The sequence below is a fragment of the Plutella xylostella genome, chromosome 13, assembly GCF_932276165.1.
Source record: "Plutella xylostella chromosome 13, ilPluXylo3.1, whole genome shotgun sequence".
NCBI classification, from domain to species: Eukaryota; Metazoa; Arthropoda; class Insecta; order Lepidoptera; family Plutellidae; genus Plutella; species Plutella xylostella.
The window spans coordinates 5,454,055-5,474,901 of record NC_063993.1 but is presented as its reverse complement, the minus strand read 5'-3'; the positions used below and the strand labels follow the sequence as shown (position 1 = coordinate 5,474,901).

Below are 20,847 nucleotides of genomic sequence, written 5' to 3'. Positions count from 1 at the left end.
CATCTTTGAATACTAAGCTTTGAAGTTTCTCAATACGTATGTGCATATATACTTTGCAATTGCCTATGGGAGGTTTTGCTATTTTTTGTAAAATGATTATTATCATACTATTATTTTCATTATCATATCATACTGAATGCAGCATGACAATGGCAAAGGTGTGTAGAAGGTATTGAAGATTTTCGTAACTTTGATCCCATAAGTGGTTACCAAAACCATCCATCCGTTTTTCATCGTAAATGTAAATAAACTGAGGACATACTATTTTTAACTGTGTCAACCAATTTCTCTACCATCAAAGGTCAACGCTTTACAAACTATAAGTTCAACCGATACCAAAATATATTTCTTATAAGTATTTCAGGTCTTACCTACTTCATTGAAATAAATAAAATTATAAGCTACCCTGTCACTGTTATCTACAAAATAAATTAGTTAAGTTTTCCTAATATAGTAAAATAAATAAAATAAATTCACCAATTGAATATAGTTCAGTCGTGAATAAATGCGAAAATTTGCGTATATTTATAATTGTCGAAGTCCATAACTCTAGAAAGGCTTGGCATAGCAGTTGAGGTAGGTCACAGAGCACCATACATTATCAGATTATCTGCGTATCGGAGATTAGACTAATAGCCGCTGAAGCTGAAGCTAAAGGGGGATAGTTAGCATTTTTTCCATCATCCCAGACAACTTAAAAAAATGAAATTACCCCAGTAGTGTATGCAACTCCTACAGTGAATCGATAAAAAGTAACTGCTAACCCCTCGTTCCCACTAGACACGACCGACAATGTCGGGCCGATTTTTTATCGGATGTGCATTTTATACACACACACGAAAAAAAATGGGCCCGAAAGTGTCGTCCAGTGGGAACGGGAGGTAAGTAGTTATCAATAGATAAAGTTATTGGAACTGTCTTAAAATACATCTTCAGTTAAACTGACAGAGAATGGCTCAAGCGACAAAGTTGCGTGCGACACTCAAGAACCGCCCAATTAGAAAGAAATATATGCACATACGCTTAACACGGCTACAACAGTGGTTCCGGAAACTCACACTTTTTATACCAGCCGAATAACATTAGTCATTTTTAATTGTATTTATAGGTAATTTTGATGCAATTATATACGAGTAGATTCCAGGTTTATTGGCCACTGAAACGATAATCGTAAAGGAGTCCTTTGCACAAATATGTAAGTAATAATTTTGATTAAAAGTGTCTTTTTTTGGAAGTATTAGGCAATATTAAAATACCTAACTAGAATAAGTAACAAAAACAACGCACAATAATTCATTTAGTTGTCGTCATTTTAACTTTAATACCTTAAAAATGCACTACATACAACTGATACACCCTACAACCCACACCTCAGGTCAATTCTTCACGGTTATAAGTAATTATGTACTCTATGGTCTGATCTCGGAAAGCATTCCGTTCATTCTTCTTGACCATAACAATAATAAAAGTGGACATTGAAAATAGAAAAAAATACTAATTGTGGTCCTACAGGATAAATAGGGTTATTCCTATCCGTACTCACTCAAAAATATGATTTCATAAAGTAATCCTATTCAGATTTGGTTTTACAATATAAAACGTTCGAGTGGTATTCAAGTAACATAATTAGGTATGTACGTTTTTACTTTTAAGTAAAGTAAAATAATACTCAGTAAAGTTACATGTAAAAATCTTTGCAATAATAAGCTAAGTGTTTTTTGATCTTCCAAACAAATAATACCTTGCCGTGGCTTCATTATGTATGGTACTAAGCGGCAAAAGCATTTTTATTGTTAATGTGGGGAAAAAAATTAATATAATTATTATAAATATTAGGCAAATTTAAAGTTCTATGATAAATCGACTCATATATTTTGAAAAGCTTGATAACTTTGTTGAGGCTAATAAAATTCATTTCGTCCTTTCCCTATTACGGCACCAATCAACAATGAAACATTAAACATCTTCGATACGGTCGATCGGTACGATCATCGTTACACATCAATTTTTCGTCCAACCGGGGATAAGAGTTGGGTGTTCAGGAACAGCCCTAGCACCCTTAAGCTCCAGAAAGTGTGGTCTCGAAATGGGTCAGCAGGTACGGCCCCCGCCGCGCATGCGCCCGCGCCGCGCGCTGAGCTCATTCGCTTTTTGCCCACCTTTCGACTCGCGCGCACCATTGTACGCCGCGCATTTCTCCTCCGTGGGAACCCACTAGCAACGTGCTTTACCCGTCATTTCTTCGCGACCACAGGAGGCGGTACACGCGTAATGTTACACAGTGATACGATAAGGATTTGACATGTAACGTGGACGAAGGTGAAAGTTAAGTGATGAGTAAACAGACTCAGTGACAAGGATCACCTGATTAGCTGGGGCCATGGCTGTCGCGGCGGTGAGTGCTCCGGTTGTTTGTAAGCTCATCGAAGCTCGCGTTTGTAAGCTCGTTGTAAGTTGCCGCCGGCAGAGCTTGTAACGAACTTATAAGAACGTGATTGATGTAATATTGTGGTGCTTGCCGGCTAGATGTAAATAAATATAAGTTATGTTGCGTGTATGTTTTGAAAACTTGAATGATGCCATTCGACTTCTGCTTTCTTTAAATTTTTTAAACAGTCTCACCTGACTTTAGTAAAAACCTTACTAAAAAAAAATTATAATCTTAGCGTTCGTGATAGGCAATTTTATTTTTAATGTCACATAGGCCTTATTTTACAATATTTGACTAAAATTTTATTATTCATTGAAATATAGTATGTTTATATTGTAGTATATATTATAATATATATACCTACATAGGTATATATACCTGATATGTATGTTTGTTTACGAGTCTATTACTTCAAATGTATATGGTAGTAGGTACTTGATAAGTAGTGGAGCTTTTATGCTCAAAAGCTTTTATATCTAAAATGATCTCTCAAACTGTTTCCATTATCTGTTTCTACTAAGTAAGTAAATTGAATGTTGGGTAACTTTTAGAAGGTAAGTACCTACGTAACTTTAAAGCTCTTTACAAAAAGCTAAAAGCTCTTACAGGATGTATCACAGTTGTCGCTAAGAAACTACTTCCTACTGTAAACATTGAACCCTTTTTTGTCACTTTGTCGAGGAATGTTAACAGCAGATAAGACAGTTTTTGATGGTTTTATCTTGCGCTTAAAGACTTCATCATTAGATATTTAACTCCTCTCTTAGTATGTTGTTGTAACCTGTATAGACGGTCGAATGGCGTAGTGGTTAGTGGCCCTGACTGCTATGCCGAAGGTCCCGGGTTCGATTCCCGGCTGGGGCAGATATTTGTTTAAAGACAGATAGATATTTGTAGAATTATATGAATATATTAGACCAATATAAGTATCACAAAAAAATACATATCTCAGTTTTTAGTAATTTTCACAGATCGAAAAATTCCAAATTTCGGACTTACAACGCGTTGAATTCTTTTGTATGAAAAAACCGACATTCTGTCTTTTATACGGTAAAATCAAATATTTTAATAATGTACACGCTTTCAATCATTATTATGATTCAATGTGTACCTATAATTTGTCTACTGTTTGGTTTAAATTATGTCCATATTTTGAAAAAAATATCTACATCCCAAAAGCGCATTTATGACTCCTTAAAATTATGAAACACAGCGTGCTGATGTTTAAGTATGTTTAAGTTACATTTTACAAGTAACTTAAATGAAATTATATACATACACAAAAACATATGCCGCATCTTTTCTGTTTTATGGTAAATTTTAAAATTTTTGTTTATGGGGCACAGAAATAGCATTGTTTTGTCTCACGTACATAACACTACTTAATGGCATTCAAATATTGTGTACAAGTTTTCTCGCGTGGTTTCTCGGGAATCGGTTGTCAGCAACCAGAGAAGCTGTTTGTTAGCTTTCTTAATGTTTACCGGGAATAGGAATATTTGTTTGTAACCGGATTAACAAAATGAATGCTTTGTATTATGACGTTCATATTAACACGTACGTGATAGAGATTACGAACATTTGGAATTAAAAATTGTATTATGCTTAGTTTTTTAAAGGCAGGGTATAACCTAGAACATTTGGTATTGTCTCCGTATACCTACCGGCACTGTGTAGCCCATCTATCAATCCTTGATTAATTTAATTAGTTTGCATTGCTTTTGCTTATGGTCTTTGAATCTCTACTATTTGTCTATGTAACTATACCTATCATATCAATCCTATATCCATAGTTAGTTAAGAAGTTATCAGTTACATAAAGCGCATACAGAGTTTGTGAACTTGATAAACCGTAGCTAAAATGCCATTTATGCGAGAATTTACATATGAATTTTAGAGCGAGAGAACGTTAATTATACGTTCGCGAAATTCTCATGGTTCCGGTTATGTGCGCCGAATTGTTACGTTACGTCCTATGACTAAATAATGACTTCAGCTCAATCTAAGCTAAGTCGGCTGTAGGGTTATTAGCTGAATGGTAATTGGTTGCTAGGTGGTCTACAAAAATATTATAAAGACGAAAGATTTGTTTGTTTGAGTATAATTTGCTCTCAAACTTCCTTGCAAAATCGCAGTATTTATTTTCATGTCTTTAAAGATGGACTCTAGATACCGTACCGTGACCAACGTATGTAGGTAGTGCCAGTTCCTTTGGTGGCAATAGCGTGATAACAACTGCGATACAGTACGATCGGTTATGAAAACTGCATTTAAAAGCGGTAATGTGTTTTAGCATTAATCATAACAGTTGTTTTTGTGTACAACAAGTATGATGACATCGTGTCTGTATGTCCGTACAAGGTACAGTCAGGAAAAAAAACTTTATACTACTTATAGTATTATACTATATTATCCTATCAGTGTACTGATGGCTTGGAGCGTCCTCCATAATATATGGATGCGGATGGGAAATTGCATAGTTAAAAACTGCACATTAACATTTACATTTAAATGTAATACTAACTCTTTATTATGCCAATAAAGTTGTGAGTATAAATAGGTACTATAATTTCTAAGTAAATTGTTTTAAAATTTAAGATGTAAGTGGTTTTATATTCATGTAAAAGACCTACCTAGATAAAGCATAATTTGTGCAAAAAAAACCTTTTCTTAACACAATGTTTGAATCACAGATATTCTTTAATAAATCCCTGGTTTTTGCGTCGAATCAATAAGGAGTGTGTGTATATTGTTGTTGCAGTCAGTACTGGCCGTCGTTGCGTGTGGTATCACCCTCGATTTCGACGCAAGTCTACTGAAAACTCACTTTCCTGGTCATTATAAATACTTACTTAAGTGCATAATGAGAAATATCTTAGATATCATCCATCTAACTTGTAGCAAGTTATCTAAGCGTGTAGTATAATTATTATGGTTGCGAGCACTGAAAAAGTTCCACCTGCCATTGAAATAATGTGATAATTATGTCACTTTTAATAATTGCTCGCGGGTGTATTATATTTTTTCCATGATCTACTATACTTATTAGAATTGAATGACAGAAAATATCGAATGAATTCCTTGCAAGTTATTTAAGTTTGGAACGAGGAAAACTGCTTCACTGATTGCGAGTGAACTCAATTAAACTCATATAAATTAGAGACGGGATGAGATTGGTATCTTACATAAGTAGGTTCGTAATGCGACTCAACTTTACTGTGGTCGTTACACGAGGAATTTTCATTAACCTCTTCCTAGTTGCACCAATAGGCCGACTAACCCATCGCGTCGCCTTTCCAATCCATTTAAAATCACTTTAATAACATCCAAGATGGGATTTATAACATAATTGACGTGGAATTATATAAACACTTACCTTTTGCTAACCTATGGGGGTAGATGTTGGCAGTGCTGCACTGTTGTAATTCATGTAGCTGTGTAAAGGATTCAGTATCAACGGTTCTTTATATCGGATGGGACGTCCTCAGTCGGACGTCCGGCGCACCCTGGGCAGTCAGCAATGATGTGGTTTAAGAATTGGCCAGTCAGATTAAAAGCCTGAGTGACAAAGCCGATTGGACCACTCTCGTGTTTGTCACCGATACGCTAGAAGATGAAGGTGCGTTATGTAGTAGGGACCTATTATGGGAATTTTAAATTAGTAACGCTTCGTGAAGGCGTCTCGCCTTTGGTGTTTGTAAACGAATCCCATTTATATAAATAAAGTAATCAGTTGTGTCCATATCTCACGCTCGGTGTGAGGGTCACACAATTTTGAAGTAACGTCTTGTGTCAGTGATCTCGGATCATTGTTCTGATCCGTTTGTTACGTGTGGGAACGGCTCATTGTGAGCTCTGCCAAGTGCGAGAAAGCGCACAATTTCTCGACATTACCTGCGTTTGGTATAAAGCCGTGCGCTCTTCAACCCATAATAATTCTCACAGACATTGTAATTTTCAGTTTTTTGCGTTTGTTTTGCATTAATAAATTGTAACTAGCATTATGCTGGAGGTAGTAATTGTGCATTTGTTAATTGTATACCTGTATTGTACACAATTGTATCGTAGATGGTATCAGCGTGGCACCAGCGCGCAATACTGAAAACAATTCGTTGTTAAACGCTAGGCGACGAGAATCGTCACTTGACAAAGTTTCTAAATAATAAATAATCCAAGTGTTTAGGTTGGCTTCTTTTTCTTATTTTGTTGGTGACTAACACTTGAGCTAGACTTGGGTTTTGTCACCGTGGTAAAAACATTATCCCGTCAAATAAGCGCCGGACGTATATTCAGCGGGGGTATCGCTAAGTCAAAACGAAGTAACATTTACGAAGTAATTAGTGACAAATTCAATACATTTTGTATCCGAAAACCGTTGTCAAAACAAGTTCGCGTCAGGTGATAAGTCACTCCAGGAGACTTCTTTCTTGCACCCCGTAGAATAGTAGAATATTTATTTACATAATTAAAAATTGAATTAACGACGTATCTATAACTAAGCTGCTAAAACTAATAAATTCGCAAACTACGCACCTAATCTAAGTTTATGCAAATACGAGGAAGTTACCTAACCTAATTTTAATGTCCCTCGGTACATAAATTTACTTCTATCATGATGTAATGTGCTATATGCTATAAAATTAGCAAGTCATTCGAGTAATGCGGATCAAGAGCATCGCACGCGCATCGGGGTCACTCTAACAAATTGCTGAGTGCTGCAGCGCTAAATATGCCTCTATCTCGTGGTTTTAAACGTACTGATTGCATGAAAGCTATCGTTCGTTCATTTTTGTCAAGCTAAAGTAACCCTCCAGGCCGTATCGTGACAACAAAGCGCGGAAAGGCGTCATTTATATGCGCTAAATGGCCGCTTTGATCATAACATAAGTCATATCATAATTATTAAACACTAAGCTAGCATACATTGTTTGTTTATAGTTTTCATGCAGCAATAATTTCAGGAATGCGACTACTTAGTTTTAAAGTAAGCATCTCAGTACCACGTATTATTTAAAGTCATAACCATTTTATTCAAATAAATAATTAGACATAAACACTCACGCGTTAGACTACTGTACTCCATGCAGGTAGGCCGAAGTGCGTTGCTGCACCTAGAATTTATTCAGCCCTAATGAAAATAAGGGCAACCCTATTGCCATTGGGCACAACTGAGTTATGACACCAAAAACCTATATGTCCTGACCAGGGATCCAGCCTGGCACAGCACTCAGTGATACTTAAGACATCTACGAGCGTCCTTATAAAATAAGGAAATTTATTAAGATTGCTAAGACGCTGACTAAAGCGTTTATAAACGTTTTAAAACGAGACATTGTTTACAATCATAAAGTTCTATCTGGAGGTAGATGATCTCTAGATTATAATGTTTCATTAGATAGGTACTTGAATATATTGCAGTTTTAAAATAGTATCGTTTTAGAATCTCTTCAGTGGGTGGAATACAGGGTACATATACTAAGCCAAAACCAGTATATCTAAGCCCGAAACTGAAGTTAGAATTTCAAAAATCATTTTTTTTAAATTAATTTTCCATAGAAACTTAGTTGGTCACGCGGTTTTTTACTATAGAAAATGTTTTATTTTTCGCGTATTTTGAAATTCTGACTTCAGTTTCGGGCTTAGATGCTGCACATGCTGGTTTCGGCTTAGTATACCTTTTTTGCAACAGCCTGTATATCTTGATAACATAATTACTACACGATGCACTCACGCAACACGCTTCCGCCGCGCCGCACTAATGGATAATTATTATATGTGTTCACGTGCGATATTGTCAAATTTCATAGATAATATCAATGTTTCTTTGAGAATTAAGACTAGTGACATGCTGTTATTTAGACGTAAATTCTAATAAGCACTTAACATTATGTGTATATTTAACACTTCGTAAAAGTTAATCAGTTAGTATTGATCAGTAATAAATGTTTACATGTTCTAAGACTTCAGTCCTAATAGGTACTATAAAATCACGAACTTTTTAGATAGAAATCAAAATTTAAGGACTTATCAATATTTTTTTAAACAATCAAGTAGATTTTTTTGTCACTTAAGCACTACTAAACGAAATTTATAAAGTTTTTATTCTTATACCGCAGATGTAAATAGACCCCCATAGACATGACTAATGATAGATGGCTCTGTTTGATAGCCTAGGGGTGCACAAAAAGGGTAACCCGGATGGAAATTTTGTAGAAACCTCCCAGAAATTAAAACTAATTTTATTGTCAACATATCCAAGACCAACACAAATGATGAACACTTCTACTTTCTACAATTAATGTATTAAAGAGCATTGATATTAAGTACGTGATACCATAGAATAACAAGTATAAGGTACTTACAGAAGAAATAAATGTCGACCTTTCACCTTCGAATACCATTCTGAGTATCGTTAGAACATAATGATCCAATAAGCCAATGATCACATGTGCCTGCATTGTATGTTATGAATGGATCTGTGAGTCGGCTTACATAATTTTTATATAATTTATAAGTTTGACATGTGCATGAGTGCACTAGTATGTTTGTGGTTATGTCACCAAATCACATAGCTACGACTCGAATGCCGTTCCCGTTGTTTATATCTACATGTTACTGAGGACGGTACTTTTAGAGTTTTCCTAACATGTTTCATTGAAATATTTAAAATTATATGTACTTCATTTTTAGATCTTAAAGACATTGCGATAAATACGAAAACTATGTTTTATTTTCACTTTCGAATAATAACTCGTTACTATAACGACCTCAAAAACTATCTCCACATCTATGAGGGTACCTATGCAGGTAGCAATTGAACTTTGACCAAATTGTTACGAACTCGAAAGATCTTTGGGCTATCATCAATCAAAATCACTCTCAGCAATCAACTACTATTCAATAAATTTTAAACGAGCGCTCTCCGTTCAGTAGAAAACCCTATGTTATGTAAAAGTACCTACCTAATGATGTATTGAATATGGTACAAAGTACCTACATTAGCATAGGTATGCAAGTACGCACACTACTGTAGGTAAGTGTACCATACATTACTTACTTTTCTGCAATATCGCCATATCTTTGAAATTTATTATAAATGTTTGTATAAGTTAGGCATGTTTCATTAAAGGTGTAAAAGAGATGCTTCCGAAATACTCCAAAATATGACACCCATTAAACTAAAACACTTTTCCAAAGATATTAACCACTCTAAGATCATGTATTCAATTTTTTGGAGGCATGTTATGACATTTACACCCTGTTTATTGCCCATACAATACGCCGTAGATACCTACCTAGATGTAGTTGTAAGTGTTGTAACATTAAATTAGTCACCATTAAATTTTATTTAGCGTTTATTATTACAAAGGTATTGAAAAATACTATTTCTTTTACTCCGTAATTTGTTAAACAAGGGCCGATGAAAATGAATAAAAAAAATCACGTTTCCTTTCTAACCAATTTAATTTGACTGCGCTTCCTCTTACGTAACGAAAACGAATAAGTTTTATGGTATTAAAGTAATGGATATTTTATTTATGGATACGAAATTGAGAGTTTATGACGTAAGTGTGGCCCTCGGGGCTATAACTGAAGCAGTGCAATATTTGATTATCTGACGATGGTATTATTAACCATCAAAATACTGTTGATGGTATTAGTCTATTAGATTGTAGGAGTAGACAGGTATTTAAATGTAAAATATAATTCGATAGATATTCTTGCTTTTTATTATATATAACTACTTACAATCATTATATATCGTTAATCCACAGTGGACCTCACCCTGACATGACATTTAGTTCAGTTTTTGCACCAATTACGAATAATTATTGGTTATTTATTACCACTTTTACTGAGCCGCTATGATCGAGTAACCTACAAGTTAGATATAAGATATATCTAGCACCTACGTTTAAGTAGTTACTAGTGATGATCATGTGCTAAAAGAGGTGTAAGTTCTTTCTGTAAAAAAGTCGTTTCCTTGAAATACATTGATCAGAGAAAGCTGTACTTAGTATTTCTTCACCTTCCACATTTATGTATGAAATATTTGTAACGCCACCTGAGCAAGCCGAGCTAATGTTCCAAGACGGACATAAACGTAAATAAACATGGCAGATCCGGCAAGCCCTGTCGATACACATAATGTGGAACAGCAGAATGTTAACAATGCAAGGGTGTGGAGAATGCATACGAGACCTAGCTACAGGTGCCAACTATTTAATTGTTTGCCTAGTTACAATACAGAGTGTAGGCGTACAATTGTTTTACTTTCTACATACATAGCTATCCGTGTAGATGCAATCATCTGTGATGATGATCTGCGAAAGTTTAATGGGAGCTACAAGAACGATGCCACAAATGCTTTAAATAAAAATCTTAAAGATCGCATCAAATCGTTTCGTCTCAATATCCATAAAATCATGTTAAGGCCGACCTGACACTGGCCAGCTTTATGTTGAAGATTTGTGTGAAATTGCCATTAAGATTGATTTGCATAGATGGAACTACCGTGGAATAGAATATTAGATATAGTTTTAAGATAGCATTAATACTGGCATACACAGAACGAGTCGTGGTTTTAATCAATTTTTAACGTAATAAATAATATCTGATACCTAGTGCAAGAATGCATCTCAATTCGTTTTCAGCTTCATTCGCTAAGGCCCCGCAGCGCCGAGTCTGTCTGAGCTAGTGACTCATCACGAGATATCAATGTTATGCTACTTTAGTGGAAGACAAAAAGCTTAAGAAGGCGATGCACACGATAAAAGATTAATAGGTGTGACAATATGTGAGTCTCGGTTCCGTCACGACGCGGGCTTTCTCCTCCCGTTCCCACCCCCATTTACATCCACACTGTGAGGATCTCCACGTATTGTTAACTTTATTCGTCTATGGATAATATCTTTGCTACAAAATCATTAAGATAATGTATTCGTATTACTTGCCTTTGTTCGAAGTTGTTGAAATATTTTTGGAGAGTCACCGCCGTTTCGTTGTTGTCTGACTGTATTGTCGTGTGGCTTTTATAGTTATTGTCTACTCTACGGATACAAAATGTCTATATTAAATTTGACGGGGCTTCTGTAGTTCATAGTTTAGGAGTAAAACTCATTTTAGTTCCTATATACCTTCCTAAAGAACTTATTTTTTTCCTATGACGTAAGTCAAGCAACCTACTTCGCATCTGGTCATATTAATGACCCTAAATAAAGAATACGACTTACTTGTAAGGGGATCGTAAAAATGATCATTAGCTGGGTTAGATGCGCTTCTTCGTAATTGTAGGTGTAGATTTCTTGCCTCGAGTCGGTGCAGTTGACCGTATTAAAGTACGTCTAGCTGAGTCTTTGGCCTTTGCCCCTCGAGCTCGCGCCAGGGCAGCCTTATCCAACCATCTCACTGCACAACTCATATTTTATGATGCTGTTTCAGCCCTAAAGGAAAATTAAGCTGCATTCACCGGTCATGAGGCACGAAATTTTATTTTATTATCGCTGTGACTGCATTTAACATGGTTCGTGTGAAATTCAGATTTGGTCCCACATGTAATTTAGAATTGAGTCGAATAGAGCAAATCGTTTTTGCTATTCGACATGACCTGTCAAAGCATGGCCAATGTTTGCATTGTACTTTCACTCAATAAATGACTTCGCAAATCAGAGTCTTTGCGTAATCTCATAATAAGTACCTACCTACATTGTAGCTGGTCTATCTAAAATGTAATGTTTTGTTTCTGTAACGTTTTGTAAATATTTTTATAACTAATATTTTGTGGAAAAACGAACAGTGGTAAAATGTGATGTTTTGTTTCTGTAACGTTTTGTAAATATTTTTATAACTAATATTTTGTGGAAAAACGAACAGCAAGTGATGGTCAGTTGAATGCTTTGTATTCCGAGACACGATCAAGTTGGATTGTTTGATGAAGATTGTGGTCACGACCGGTTTCATTGACGTCGTCCCTTTCAAGAGAAAACCTCAAAATAATAGATCAGAGATGCTGTCGTTGTATTTAAACAAGCCATTGTTCCGCCTATTTGCTAAACCTAATAAATCTCCATCGAAGCATGACAATTCACGCTTAATAAATTGCTTAATCGTATCGTATCCAAAGTAGTTAGGTATTTAAGTAATTATTCAATTTGTAATTGTAAATTCAGAAGCTAGGAACAAATTGAGCCGAAAAGGTCAGCACATAGCACCTAATTAAAGATATAAAAATATAATATAATGATTTAGTAGGTACCTATTAACTCTGAGATAGATAATAAAGAGATATCTCCAAACAGAATACATTATACCTATAGGTACCTACATAGTTAATAAAGAGATATCTCCAAACAGAATACATTATACCTATAGGTACCTACATAGTTAAATTAATATAATATAGCATGTGGCATAGCATAAAATAACGTTGTGACTTTGACCTATCAACTGGTAAAGATTGATGACGACGATACAACAATCGCCCGGCTCTATCACGATGTGAGTGTAGGAAGACTCTTTATATCTATAGGAATTTCCGACAAGCGTGGTCAAGATCGGCCAGGGCCGTATGCATGTAATGAATAGGGCTATTCATTACATGCACAACAATAGTCGTAAAAGCTAACTATAACCTTTGTGGTCTTATCAAACGGTTAGATCCACAGATGAGGCTGATCCGACGTCGGTCGACCTTGTTTTCACTTTCGCCTGCTCATGAGAAAAACTACTACAAAATTATGTCATACGGCGAAGAAAGCATCGCGTTTTTGTGAGCAATTAAGTAAAAGTTTTAGCTGATGACCGTGCGAACCGGCGCTCTGCTAGACCACTGACCTTACGTATGCAACCCTGTAAAGGTTACGGAATATCGTGTAAACTTATGTAATAATTCATTTTTTTATTACTTTTGCTTATATCGAGGAAAAGGGTTTGGTAGAGTAGTTTAATTAACACAAATAGTTAAACTAAAAAAATTACTTTAAAACAAAGTACAGCTTAAATGTTATAAAAATCGAAAATGTAGTTACAAGTCGTTAAAGTATGTACATAAGCTTTTACTTTTTATTAATAATTCAAACTTCCAATACCAAAACCAGTATTTTAGCTCATTTATTCATATGAGCGATTATGTTTATTTATTAGACCCGCTTTACTTGTTTTCTTTATTGTAAATATATTAAGATACCACTGTCCGACTTCTCATACAGTTGTAGCCAAATGTCCTTTATATAAATTTGCGCGTGACGAGAAATAAGAAGCAATTTCACTTTTATTTCACGTATTCATTCAATGACGCACCCAAATGGTGAACTGAGCTCGATTTTGAAACTATCTGATACTTTGAATAGAAATTGACCACTGCTACTTATGTCATGTACCTACAACATGATGTGTAACACACGAATGTAAACTATATACATGATTGTAACTAGTTCATCTTGATATGTGATAGAAATATAAATTCGATATACAAATTATTCTTCACAAATAAGAGCTTGTTTGGATGGTTACTGCTTATGTAGTTACGGCGATATTTATTGGTCGACCAGTACTAAGTAGGTACATACATAGATACTTACTTATTGAAATTCGGCTATCAGCTATCACAAACGATTTCAAAGAGAAAACCGCTGGAGATTTGCAGCTGATGTAAGCAGTAGTAACTTGTTGTAGTAACTACTTACATATTTGTACACCTACTACATAATCATTTATACGATATACAAATACACTGTTCAGTGTCACACTAACAAACAATATATTTTATCATAATATATATTCTATTCTATTCTATTCTCTGCGGGGGTGTAGGTACCTGCATCTGGCTCTCTCGAGTGGAACCTTTGTCCATATCCCCTAGGTCTAAACTGCCTTCCTAAGCTTGGACCATTTCCCACCACGCTGGTCCACTGCGGGTTGGTGACTTCACATATCTAGATGTGCTAAATCTAGATATGGAGGTTTCCTCACAATGTTTTCCTTCACCGTAAGAGCGATGGTATACATAATACATTTTTCATAAATTCAAAGAACTCATCGGTACATGTGAGTGCCGGGATTCGAACCCGCATCTCTGACGTGAGAAGCGGGCACATAACCGACTGAGCGACCACCGCTCTATTTTATCATCAATCTCAACAACATTACAGTCATTGCAGCCTTACCAAAAGCCTAGTAGGTACTTAGACTTACCAAGAACACTTATACAGGGTTATTGGTATGTAGACCGGATCCTTTCAGGTTTCGAGGTATCACCAAGGGTTCTACCTTTTTTGGTCTAAGCTTTATTTGCCTGATCTCATATTGCATAGTAACGTTTGGTCAAAGTCTCGTTTCGCCGAAAATCGTATGGCATAAATCTCTTTTAGTAAAAAGTTATTTCGCATAATCTTGTTTAGCCTAATAATGGTATGGTCAAATCTTGAATAGCCTAATAATGCTATGGCATAGGCTATACAAAGTAATAATATTCGTTTGGCTTTAACTTTGATGGAGCGTCTCCCTACATAGCGAAAACTACTCTATGCTATGTGGGAAACGCTCCGCTCCGCTCCGCTCCGCTCCGCTTCGCTGCGCTCCGCTTTGCTTTTGACGATAATGTGCACCTAACACGCTCCTCCTCGCTTTGCTCGTCGTCGCACCTATCTTAAGGTTTCGATCCCATGGGGTTTAATGGCGTTTGTAATCATTATAATGGTCACTCACTTTCGATATTTTGATCATTCAATATCGTGAATTTCGGGATGTAAGAGAAAAATACCACAATTTGTACATTTACAACATACTTAATATAGTATTAGGAGGATAATATTAGGAGAAACAAGATTATTATACCAATACGAACAATTTGAGCAAACGAGACTTAGGTGTTTCAAGTTTGTGCCAAAAGAGTTTTAGACGAAACGAGTCTTATGCCACATAAGTCGTGGCGGAGTGATGATTCTACCAAAAAAGTTTAGACCTTACGAGTTATGCGTAACGAGTTTAGGGCAATAAAGATTATGCGAGATGAGGGGAACCCATCACCAAGATATGACCAAAACAACCAGAGAAAGCGGACAAAAATCAACATGGGTTTCCATACTAAAGTCAACCAGGACTGAAAACAATAACACTTTTTACCTTTACATTGGGCTAATTTTGTTAGTTTTCCTGTTGAATTTTGTCCGTCTGTGCTGGTTGTTTTGGCCATATCTTGGTGACACCTTAATCGATTTGATATTGAATTATCTTATTTTAAAGCTTATGAGTTCACAATGTTTTTAAGCTGAAGTGCGAAAAAAATGTCATATGAAATTCTTTTTTAATTTAATTTATTTGTTTTTGCGTTATGATTTTTTTTTAATGGTTAACTATGTTGAGGTATTGTGTCTAATTTAAGTCGAATAATGCACATTTGATTATTTTAATTAGTTTATTAAGGTATTACTTATGCAAAACAACCAGAAAAATTATTGAAATATGGCATTTTTTTTAATTTTCGGTTTTAAACATAAAATTATGGCAAAAATTTAAAAAAACTTAAATATGAAATCGATGGATCGTATCAGAAATGAGGTTATCCGTCAGAGGACTAAGGTTACCGACATAACTGTCAAATATGCAAGCTGAAGTGGCAGTGGGCTGGTCATATCTGCCGAAGAACCGATAACCGTTGGGCTAGACGAGTTCTCGAGTGGAGACCACGAACAGGCAAACGCAGCGTGGGACGCCCTCCTGCCCGCTGGACTGACGACCTTAGGCGGGTGGCGGGTAGTGGTTGGATGAGGAAGGCCGAGGACCGAGTTTTGTGGCGCTCCTTGGGAGAGGCCTATGTCCAGCAGTGGATGATTATTGGCTGATGATGATGATGATGAAATATGAAATATCTTAGAAATGGTTAAGTTTCGGATAATGCATTATAGGGTTCAATCGACTGCAAATGCCTTCATCTATCACCTCCTGAAAGGATCCGGTCTACTTACCAATAACCCTGTATAACCTAAGTTATTTTATATATGTTTTAAACAGAAGTTATGTTTTTTTCATCGCCGCGCATCACCGTACAAACTGACCTATAAAAAACCTACAGTATCAAAAAACTATGATTTCAATAATAATACACTCACACGGGCATTGAAAAAATTCCAATAATTATGTCACTGAAGTCAATGCATAAATTTCGTTAAAATGTATCCGATAATAAGGACGTCATTAATTATACAAACGCAAAAAAAGAGGAATTCCAGTAATTTTATCACGAACTAAATCAAATAATAGTGATTGAGAAACTGCCTTCCGATGTCCATCGGCAGATTATGAGAAAAGAGAAAAGTGGAAAGAATACCCGCCCGTGGGAAGCCACTACAATAGAGCCGATATACCACGCGAGTGTTTCACCGTATTTTCTAAGCAATTATGAAAAAAAAACATTCTTGTTAAAGAAAATAATGACTTAATTTTATTAGAATATCCATTTAGGGTAATTTCCACATCAACCAAAAAACCTAAAATATATATTTGTCTCGTTTCAGATCGTACCGGTCCTCCTGCTGGCTTCTATAACCAGAAGTACATGTGAGCCGACCTTCAACTTCCATCAAAACAATGGCAAAAGTAATACACAGTTTGGAGGAATACTGAAGCCCCCCCCTCCGCCTCACGCCTCCAGCCTCGTGCCAGTGCCGTTCCACAAGGGAGGGGGGTCAGGGAACAGGTTCCAGAGACAGAACCACAACGAGGGTTACCACTACGCACCACCCTCGTCGCTCGCGCAACCAGGACAGAACTTCAAGTTCCCGGCTCCCTTCTACAAGCAGTATAACTTCAACTTTGTGCCTCCACCTCAGCCGTTCACCACGACACCATCCCCGACACTCTTCCAAAAGGTGTCAACGTGGTTGTTCCCATCGCAGCAAACTAGTAATGATGCTGCAGTAAATATAGGAGGGCAGGCGGCCTCAAAGAAAGAATGCAATCCCTGTAATTCTATGCCTTGGATCCCAGTCATAAGATATGATTTGGGAGCTAAAAATTTGCAGCAGCAAAATATACAGCCAACATACGGCGCACCTAGTCCTACAGCTGTAGCCGGTCAGTTTTCGCCGCATCCGTTCCAAAGATTACCGCAGCTCTCTACCGGTGTTCCTCACGAGACTTATGGGCCACCAGCTCAGCAGCATGTCTCAAACTCCATAGACACTCCGAGCTCTACGTATGGGCCGCCAAGTGCGACTGCTAATATTGGCGTTGTTGCCTCTCACAGTCCACCAAGCTCAACATATGGAGTGCCAAGTTCCTCATACTCAATACCAAGTTCTTCGTATTCAATACCGAGTTCGTCCTACGGGGTCCCGAGCTCCTCATTTTCGGCACCAAGTTCTTCTTACCGAGTGCCCAGTTCTACGTATGGAGTACCTAGTTCATCATTTGGGGTATCAAGTTCATCTGTAGGAGTATCCAGTCAGTCAAACGGAGAACCTAGCTCCACGTATGGGACGCCTAGCTCCACATATGGGCCACCTAGCTCCTCATTTGTACCGTCTCAAACATTCGGATTATCTTCATCAGCTACCCCTGGTTATGATGACGTACCAAGTTACCAAGCTCCAAATAATAATGACATAGATGCCTTTGGACTAACTGCACCAGGAAATGACTTCCAACTACCAAAATTATCGAACCCGACCGGATTTAAGAACTCTTACGGGGAGCCAATAGGAAACTCATTCTTAGACCTACCGTATCCTGTATCAGCAGCAGCAGAGTCATTTAAAATAAAAACGGAAATTTTACCGAACGGACAGAAACCAGATGCACAGAATACATCATTTGCGCTCGCTAAGCCAGCGCCGTTTACCCGTGGAAGGAATATCCACACACTGCAACCAGTCGCATTACCAAACTTGAGTGTCTCGCCATTGCCACCAATTTTCAATGCGAGACCTTTTAGAACAGTTCCTTCTAGCACATATTTAGCAAATAACGTACAAGGTATAAATAATATGCATCAGTCAAATCAAGTGAGTATCTCACAAAGTGTACCCATTGCTGAATTCTCACAGGCAGATTATCCACCAACTATCATTCAATCTCCTATCATTGATATCAGTGTGAAAAGTGGGAATCAAAGTAAAGCTTACAGAAACATTGTCAATAGTTACGTCATCGATCAGAACCGCGATATTTCCTCACAGGCATCCGAAGATCATATTGCATCCACCAAAACAAATAATATACAAGACGTCAGTTTTGAAAGTACTGGGGTAGATGTGGGTAATGATTTATATGATATTCCAGCAGATTTAAAACAAAACAAAGAGATCCCATCAAACCACAAAGAAAACTTTGCAGATTTAAGAGGAGTCCCAGACCGTGATGTCGATAAGTACAGAACAGAAAACAACTTACAATCGATCGATTCACCTTTACTATATTTAAAACCTAGTGCTCCACACAAAGAATATGAACACTTTTTGTTAGCAGTTTCTACCCCAACATATAACAGAGACTATGAGATTTATGACGAAGTGCAGACCACTACGTCACCCAATCATAATTTTAATAGTGATACTAAAAATGATTATGGTAATGGCTTATCGCCCCCTCCCATTGGGCAAGAAGATGCAAATAAACCAAAGATAGTTCAAATTATAATTCCTTATACTACAGGAAAGGGTGGAAATAAACCAAGTGGTCTCGATTTCGAGCAAACAGGTTATGGTGGGGCAGAGTGGGCGTCAGCCTCCGAAGATGAGTACCAAGCAAGGAAAGTACCAGGTAACACAGAAAATTATTACGGCGTCAGTACTGTTACTGACAACTACAATACTGAGACCACAACTACAGAAACTGAAGTACCTACTCTATCTGGAAACGAATATTATGAATCAGATCAATATAATACTCATGCGATCCTGAATGATCTATATGATGTAAAGGAGCCGCCATTTGATATCATAAAATTGCAGCACAACATTGATGATTGGACAGAACAACAATACTCACAACACCAGAGGCCAACACAAAAAGCGAGGCCTAGTGGAAAATATGCCCATGCTAAACAAATACCAGATGAATATTTTACAACTGTTAGCCCTTTCTCAAATTACGTCACCGTATTAAATGATGAGTATGATCATGAAGGAGAAGGTAGCGCACAGAAGCAAACGGTCACAGACGCAGAAAATTCTACAAATCCTACACCATTTAGGTATTACAACGTTATACAACGAGGTAGAGAGAAGACAACCAGTGGTAAGAACACTATAGCATCCGACGTGAAGCCTCACATCTATACAGCGGCTTCGTCTTTCCGACAAACGACGACGACTCCTGCTCCTTGGGGCCACATTGAAACATCCATATCTCCACTTACCAAAGAAAAAGTGTACGTAGTAACTTCAAAGCCTTGGAGAGACAGCCGTAACGCGACAGGGTGGTCTGGTGGGGAAAATTTCGAGTCCATGAAGACGGAAAATACAGACAATGATGTATCTGCGTCAGATAATCTCCCGTTCAAGTCGCCTAGATTCCTGAACCGGCCTTCGTTTGGTGCCACAGCGAGTGGAGATACTGTCAAAGCCGAAGCATACGGATATCCAGAGGACTGGCATCATAGTAAGAACCTTTCTTTCATCAATTCTATATAAAATATTTCTGTGAGCTCCGCTTCGCCTTAAAAAGTTTTCCCGTGGGAATTCCGGGATAAAAAGTAGCCTATGTCCTTTCCCAGAGTCTAGACTATCTGTATACCAAATTTCATTCTAATCCGTTCAGTAATTTTGGCGTGAAAGCGTAACAAACAGACAGACACAGTTACTTTCGTATTTATAATATTAGTTAGGATTTTTAATTATTACTTACCATCATCCTTTTTGTAACAATCTATGCTTGAACATGAGCATTATACTCTTGGAATTTGCGAGTATCGTTGTTGAACTTTGGTACAATCCCACTCTGTCCACTCCTGAATGGTATGCCATTTATAAATGTTGTTTTTGTGTTTTCAGTAAACGACTTGGAAGCGAGACAAAGCTCGCAGAACGCAACCGCGACGCTGCCAGAAGGTCCTCAATCAACTGTAACCACTAATATGGACGAGGTTCTAACCATTAATTACTAACTTTCTGTACTGTCAATTGTATAAATTGTAAATACAAAAATATTTATCACTTTACATTTTAACGTCTTAACTCAACACAACATATAGTATGATGCACTGCTGAACATTGCTTTATAAATGTTTATGTAGGTAGGTATTACAAGGTACTTACGAGACTAAGTTACTTTAGTAGCGAAATTTAAAGTATGATTATGTTTCAGGGTCAGATCGACACAACGACTGCAGGACCTAGTACATAAAACATTCCAAGTGAGTGAAAGTGACTAATAAATAAAAGTGACAAAAACTAATAGTGATCTTCAAAGTGCAAAAT

The 20,847-nt window shown here is 36.9% G+C and overlaps 1 protein-coding gene across 2 annotated transcripts; it reads left to right on the top strand.

The window, feature by feature from the left end:
- Positions 1–2,054: 2,054 nt before the first annotated feature.
- On the top strand, positions 2,055–20,789 carry LOC105398002. Of its 2 annotated transcripts, none has more exons than XM_011570051.3 (4): positions 2,055–2,395; positions 16,945–20,029; positions 20,422–20,478; positions 20,735–20,789. In XM_011570051.3, the coding sequence occupies exons 1-4, from the start codon at positions 2,381–2,383 to the stop codon at positions 20,764–20,766; spliced, it is 3,189 nt and encodes a 1,062-aa protein (XP_011568353.3). In that variant the 5' UTR covers positions 2,055–2,380; the 3' UTR covers positions 20,767–20,789. The 2 variants fall into 2 exon arrangements, with proteins under 2 accessions (XP_011568353.3, XP_011568351.3); XM_011570049.3 differs by having other exon boundaries at positions 2,056–2,395; positions 20,422–20,513.
- Positions 20,790–20,847: the final 58 nt, after the last annotated feature.

Bases quoted from the DNA above. Each gene is read 5' to 3' on its own strand.
- LOC105398002 (XM_011570049.3), top strand. The intron at 20,030-20,421 runs GTAAGAACCTTT...TTGTGTTTTCAG, and splicing joins TCCAGAGGACTGGCATCATA to TAAACGACTTGGAAGCGAGA. The intron at 20,514-20,734 runs GTTCTAACCATT...ATTATGTTTCAG, and splicing joins TAACCACTAATATGGACGAG to GGTCAGATCGACACAACGAC.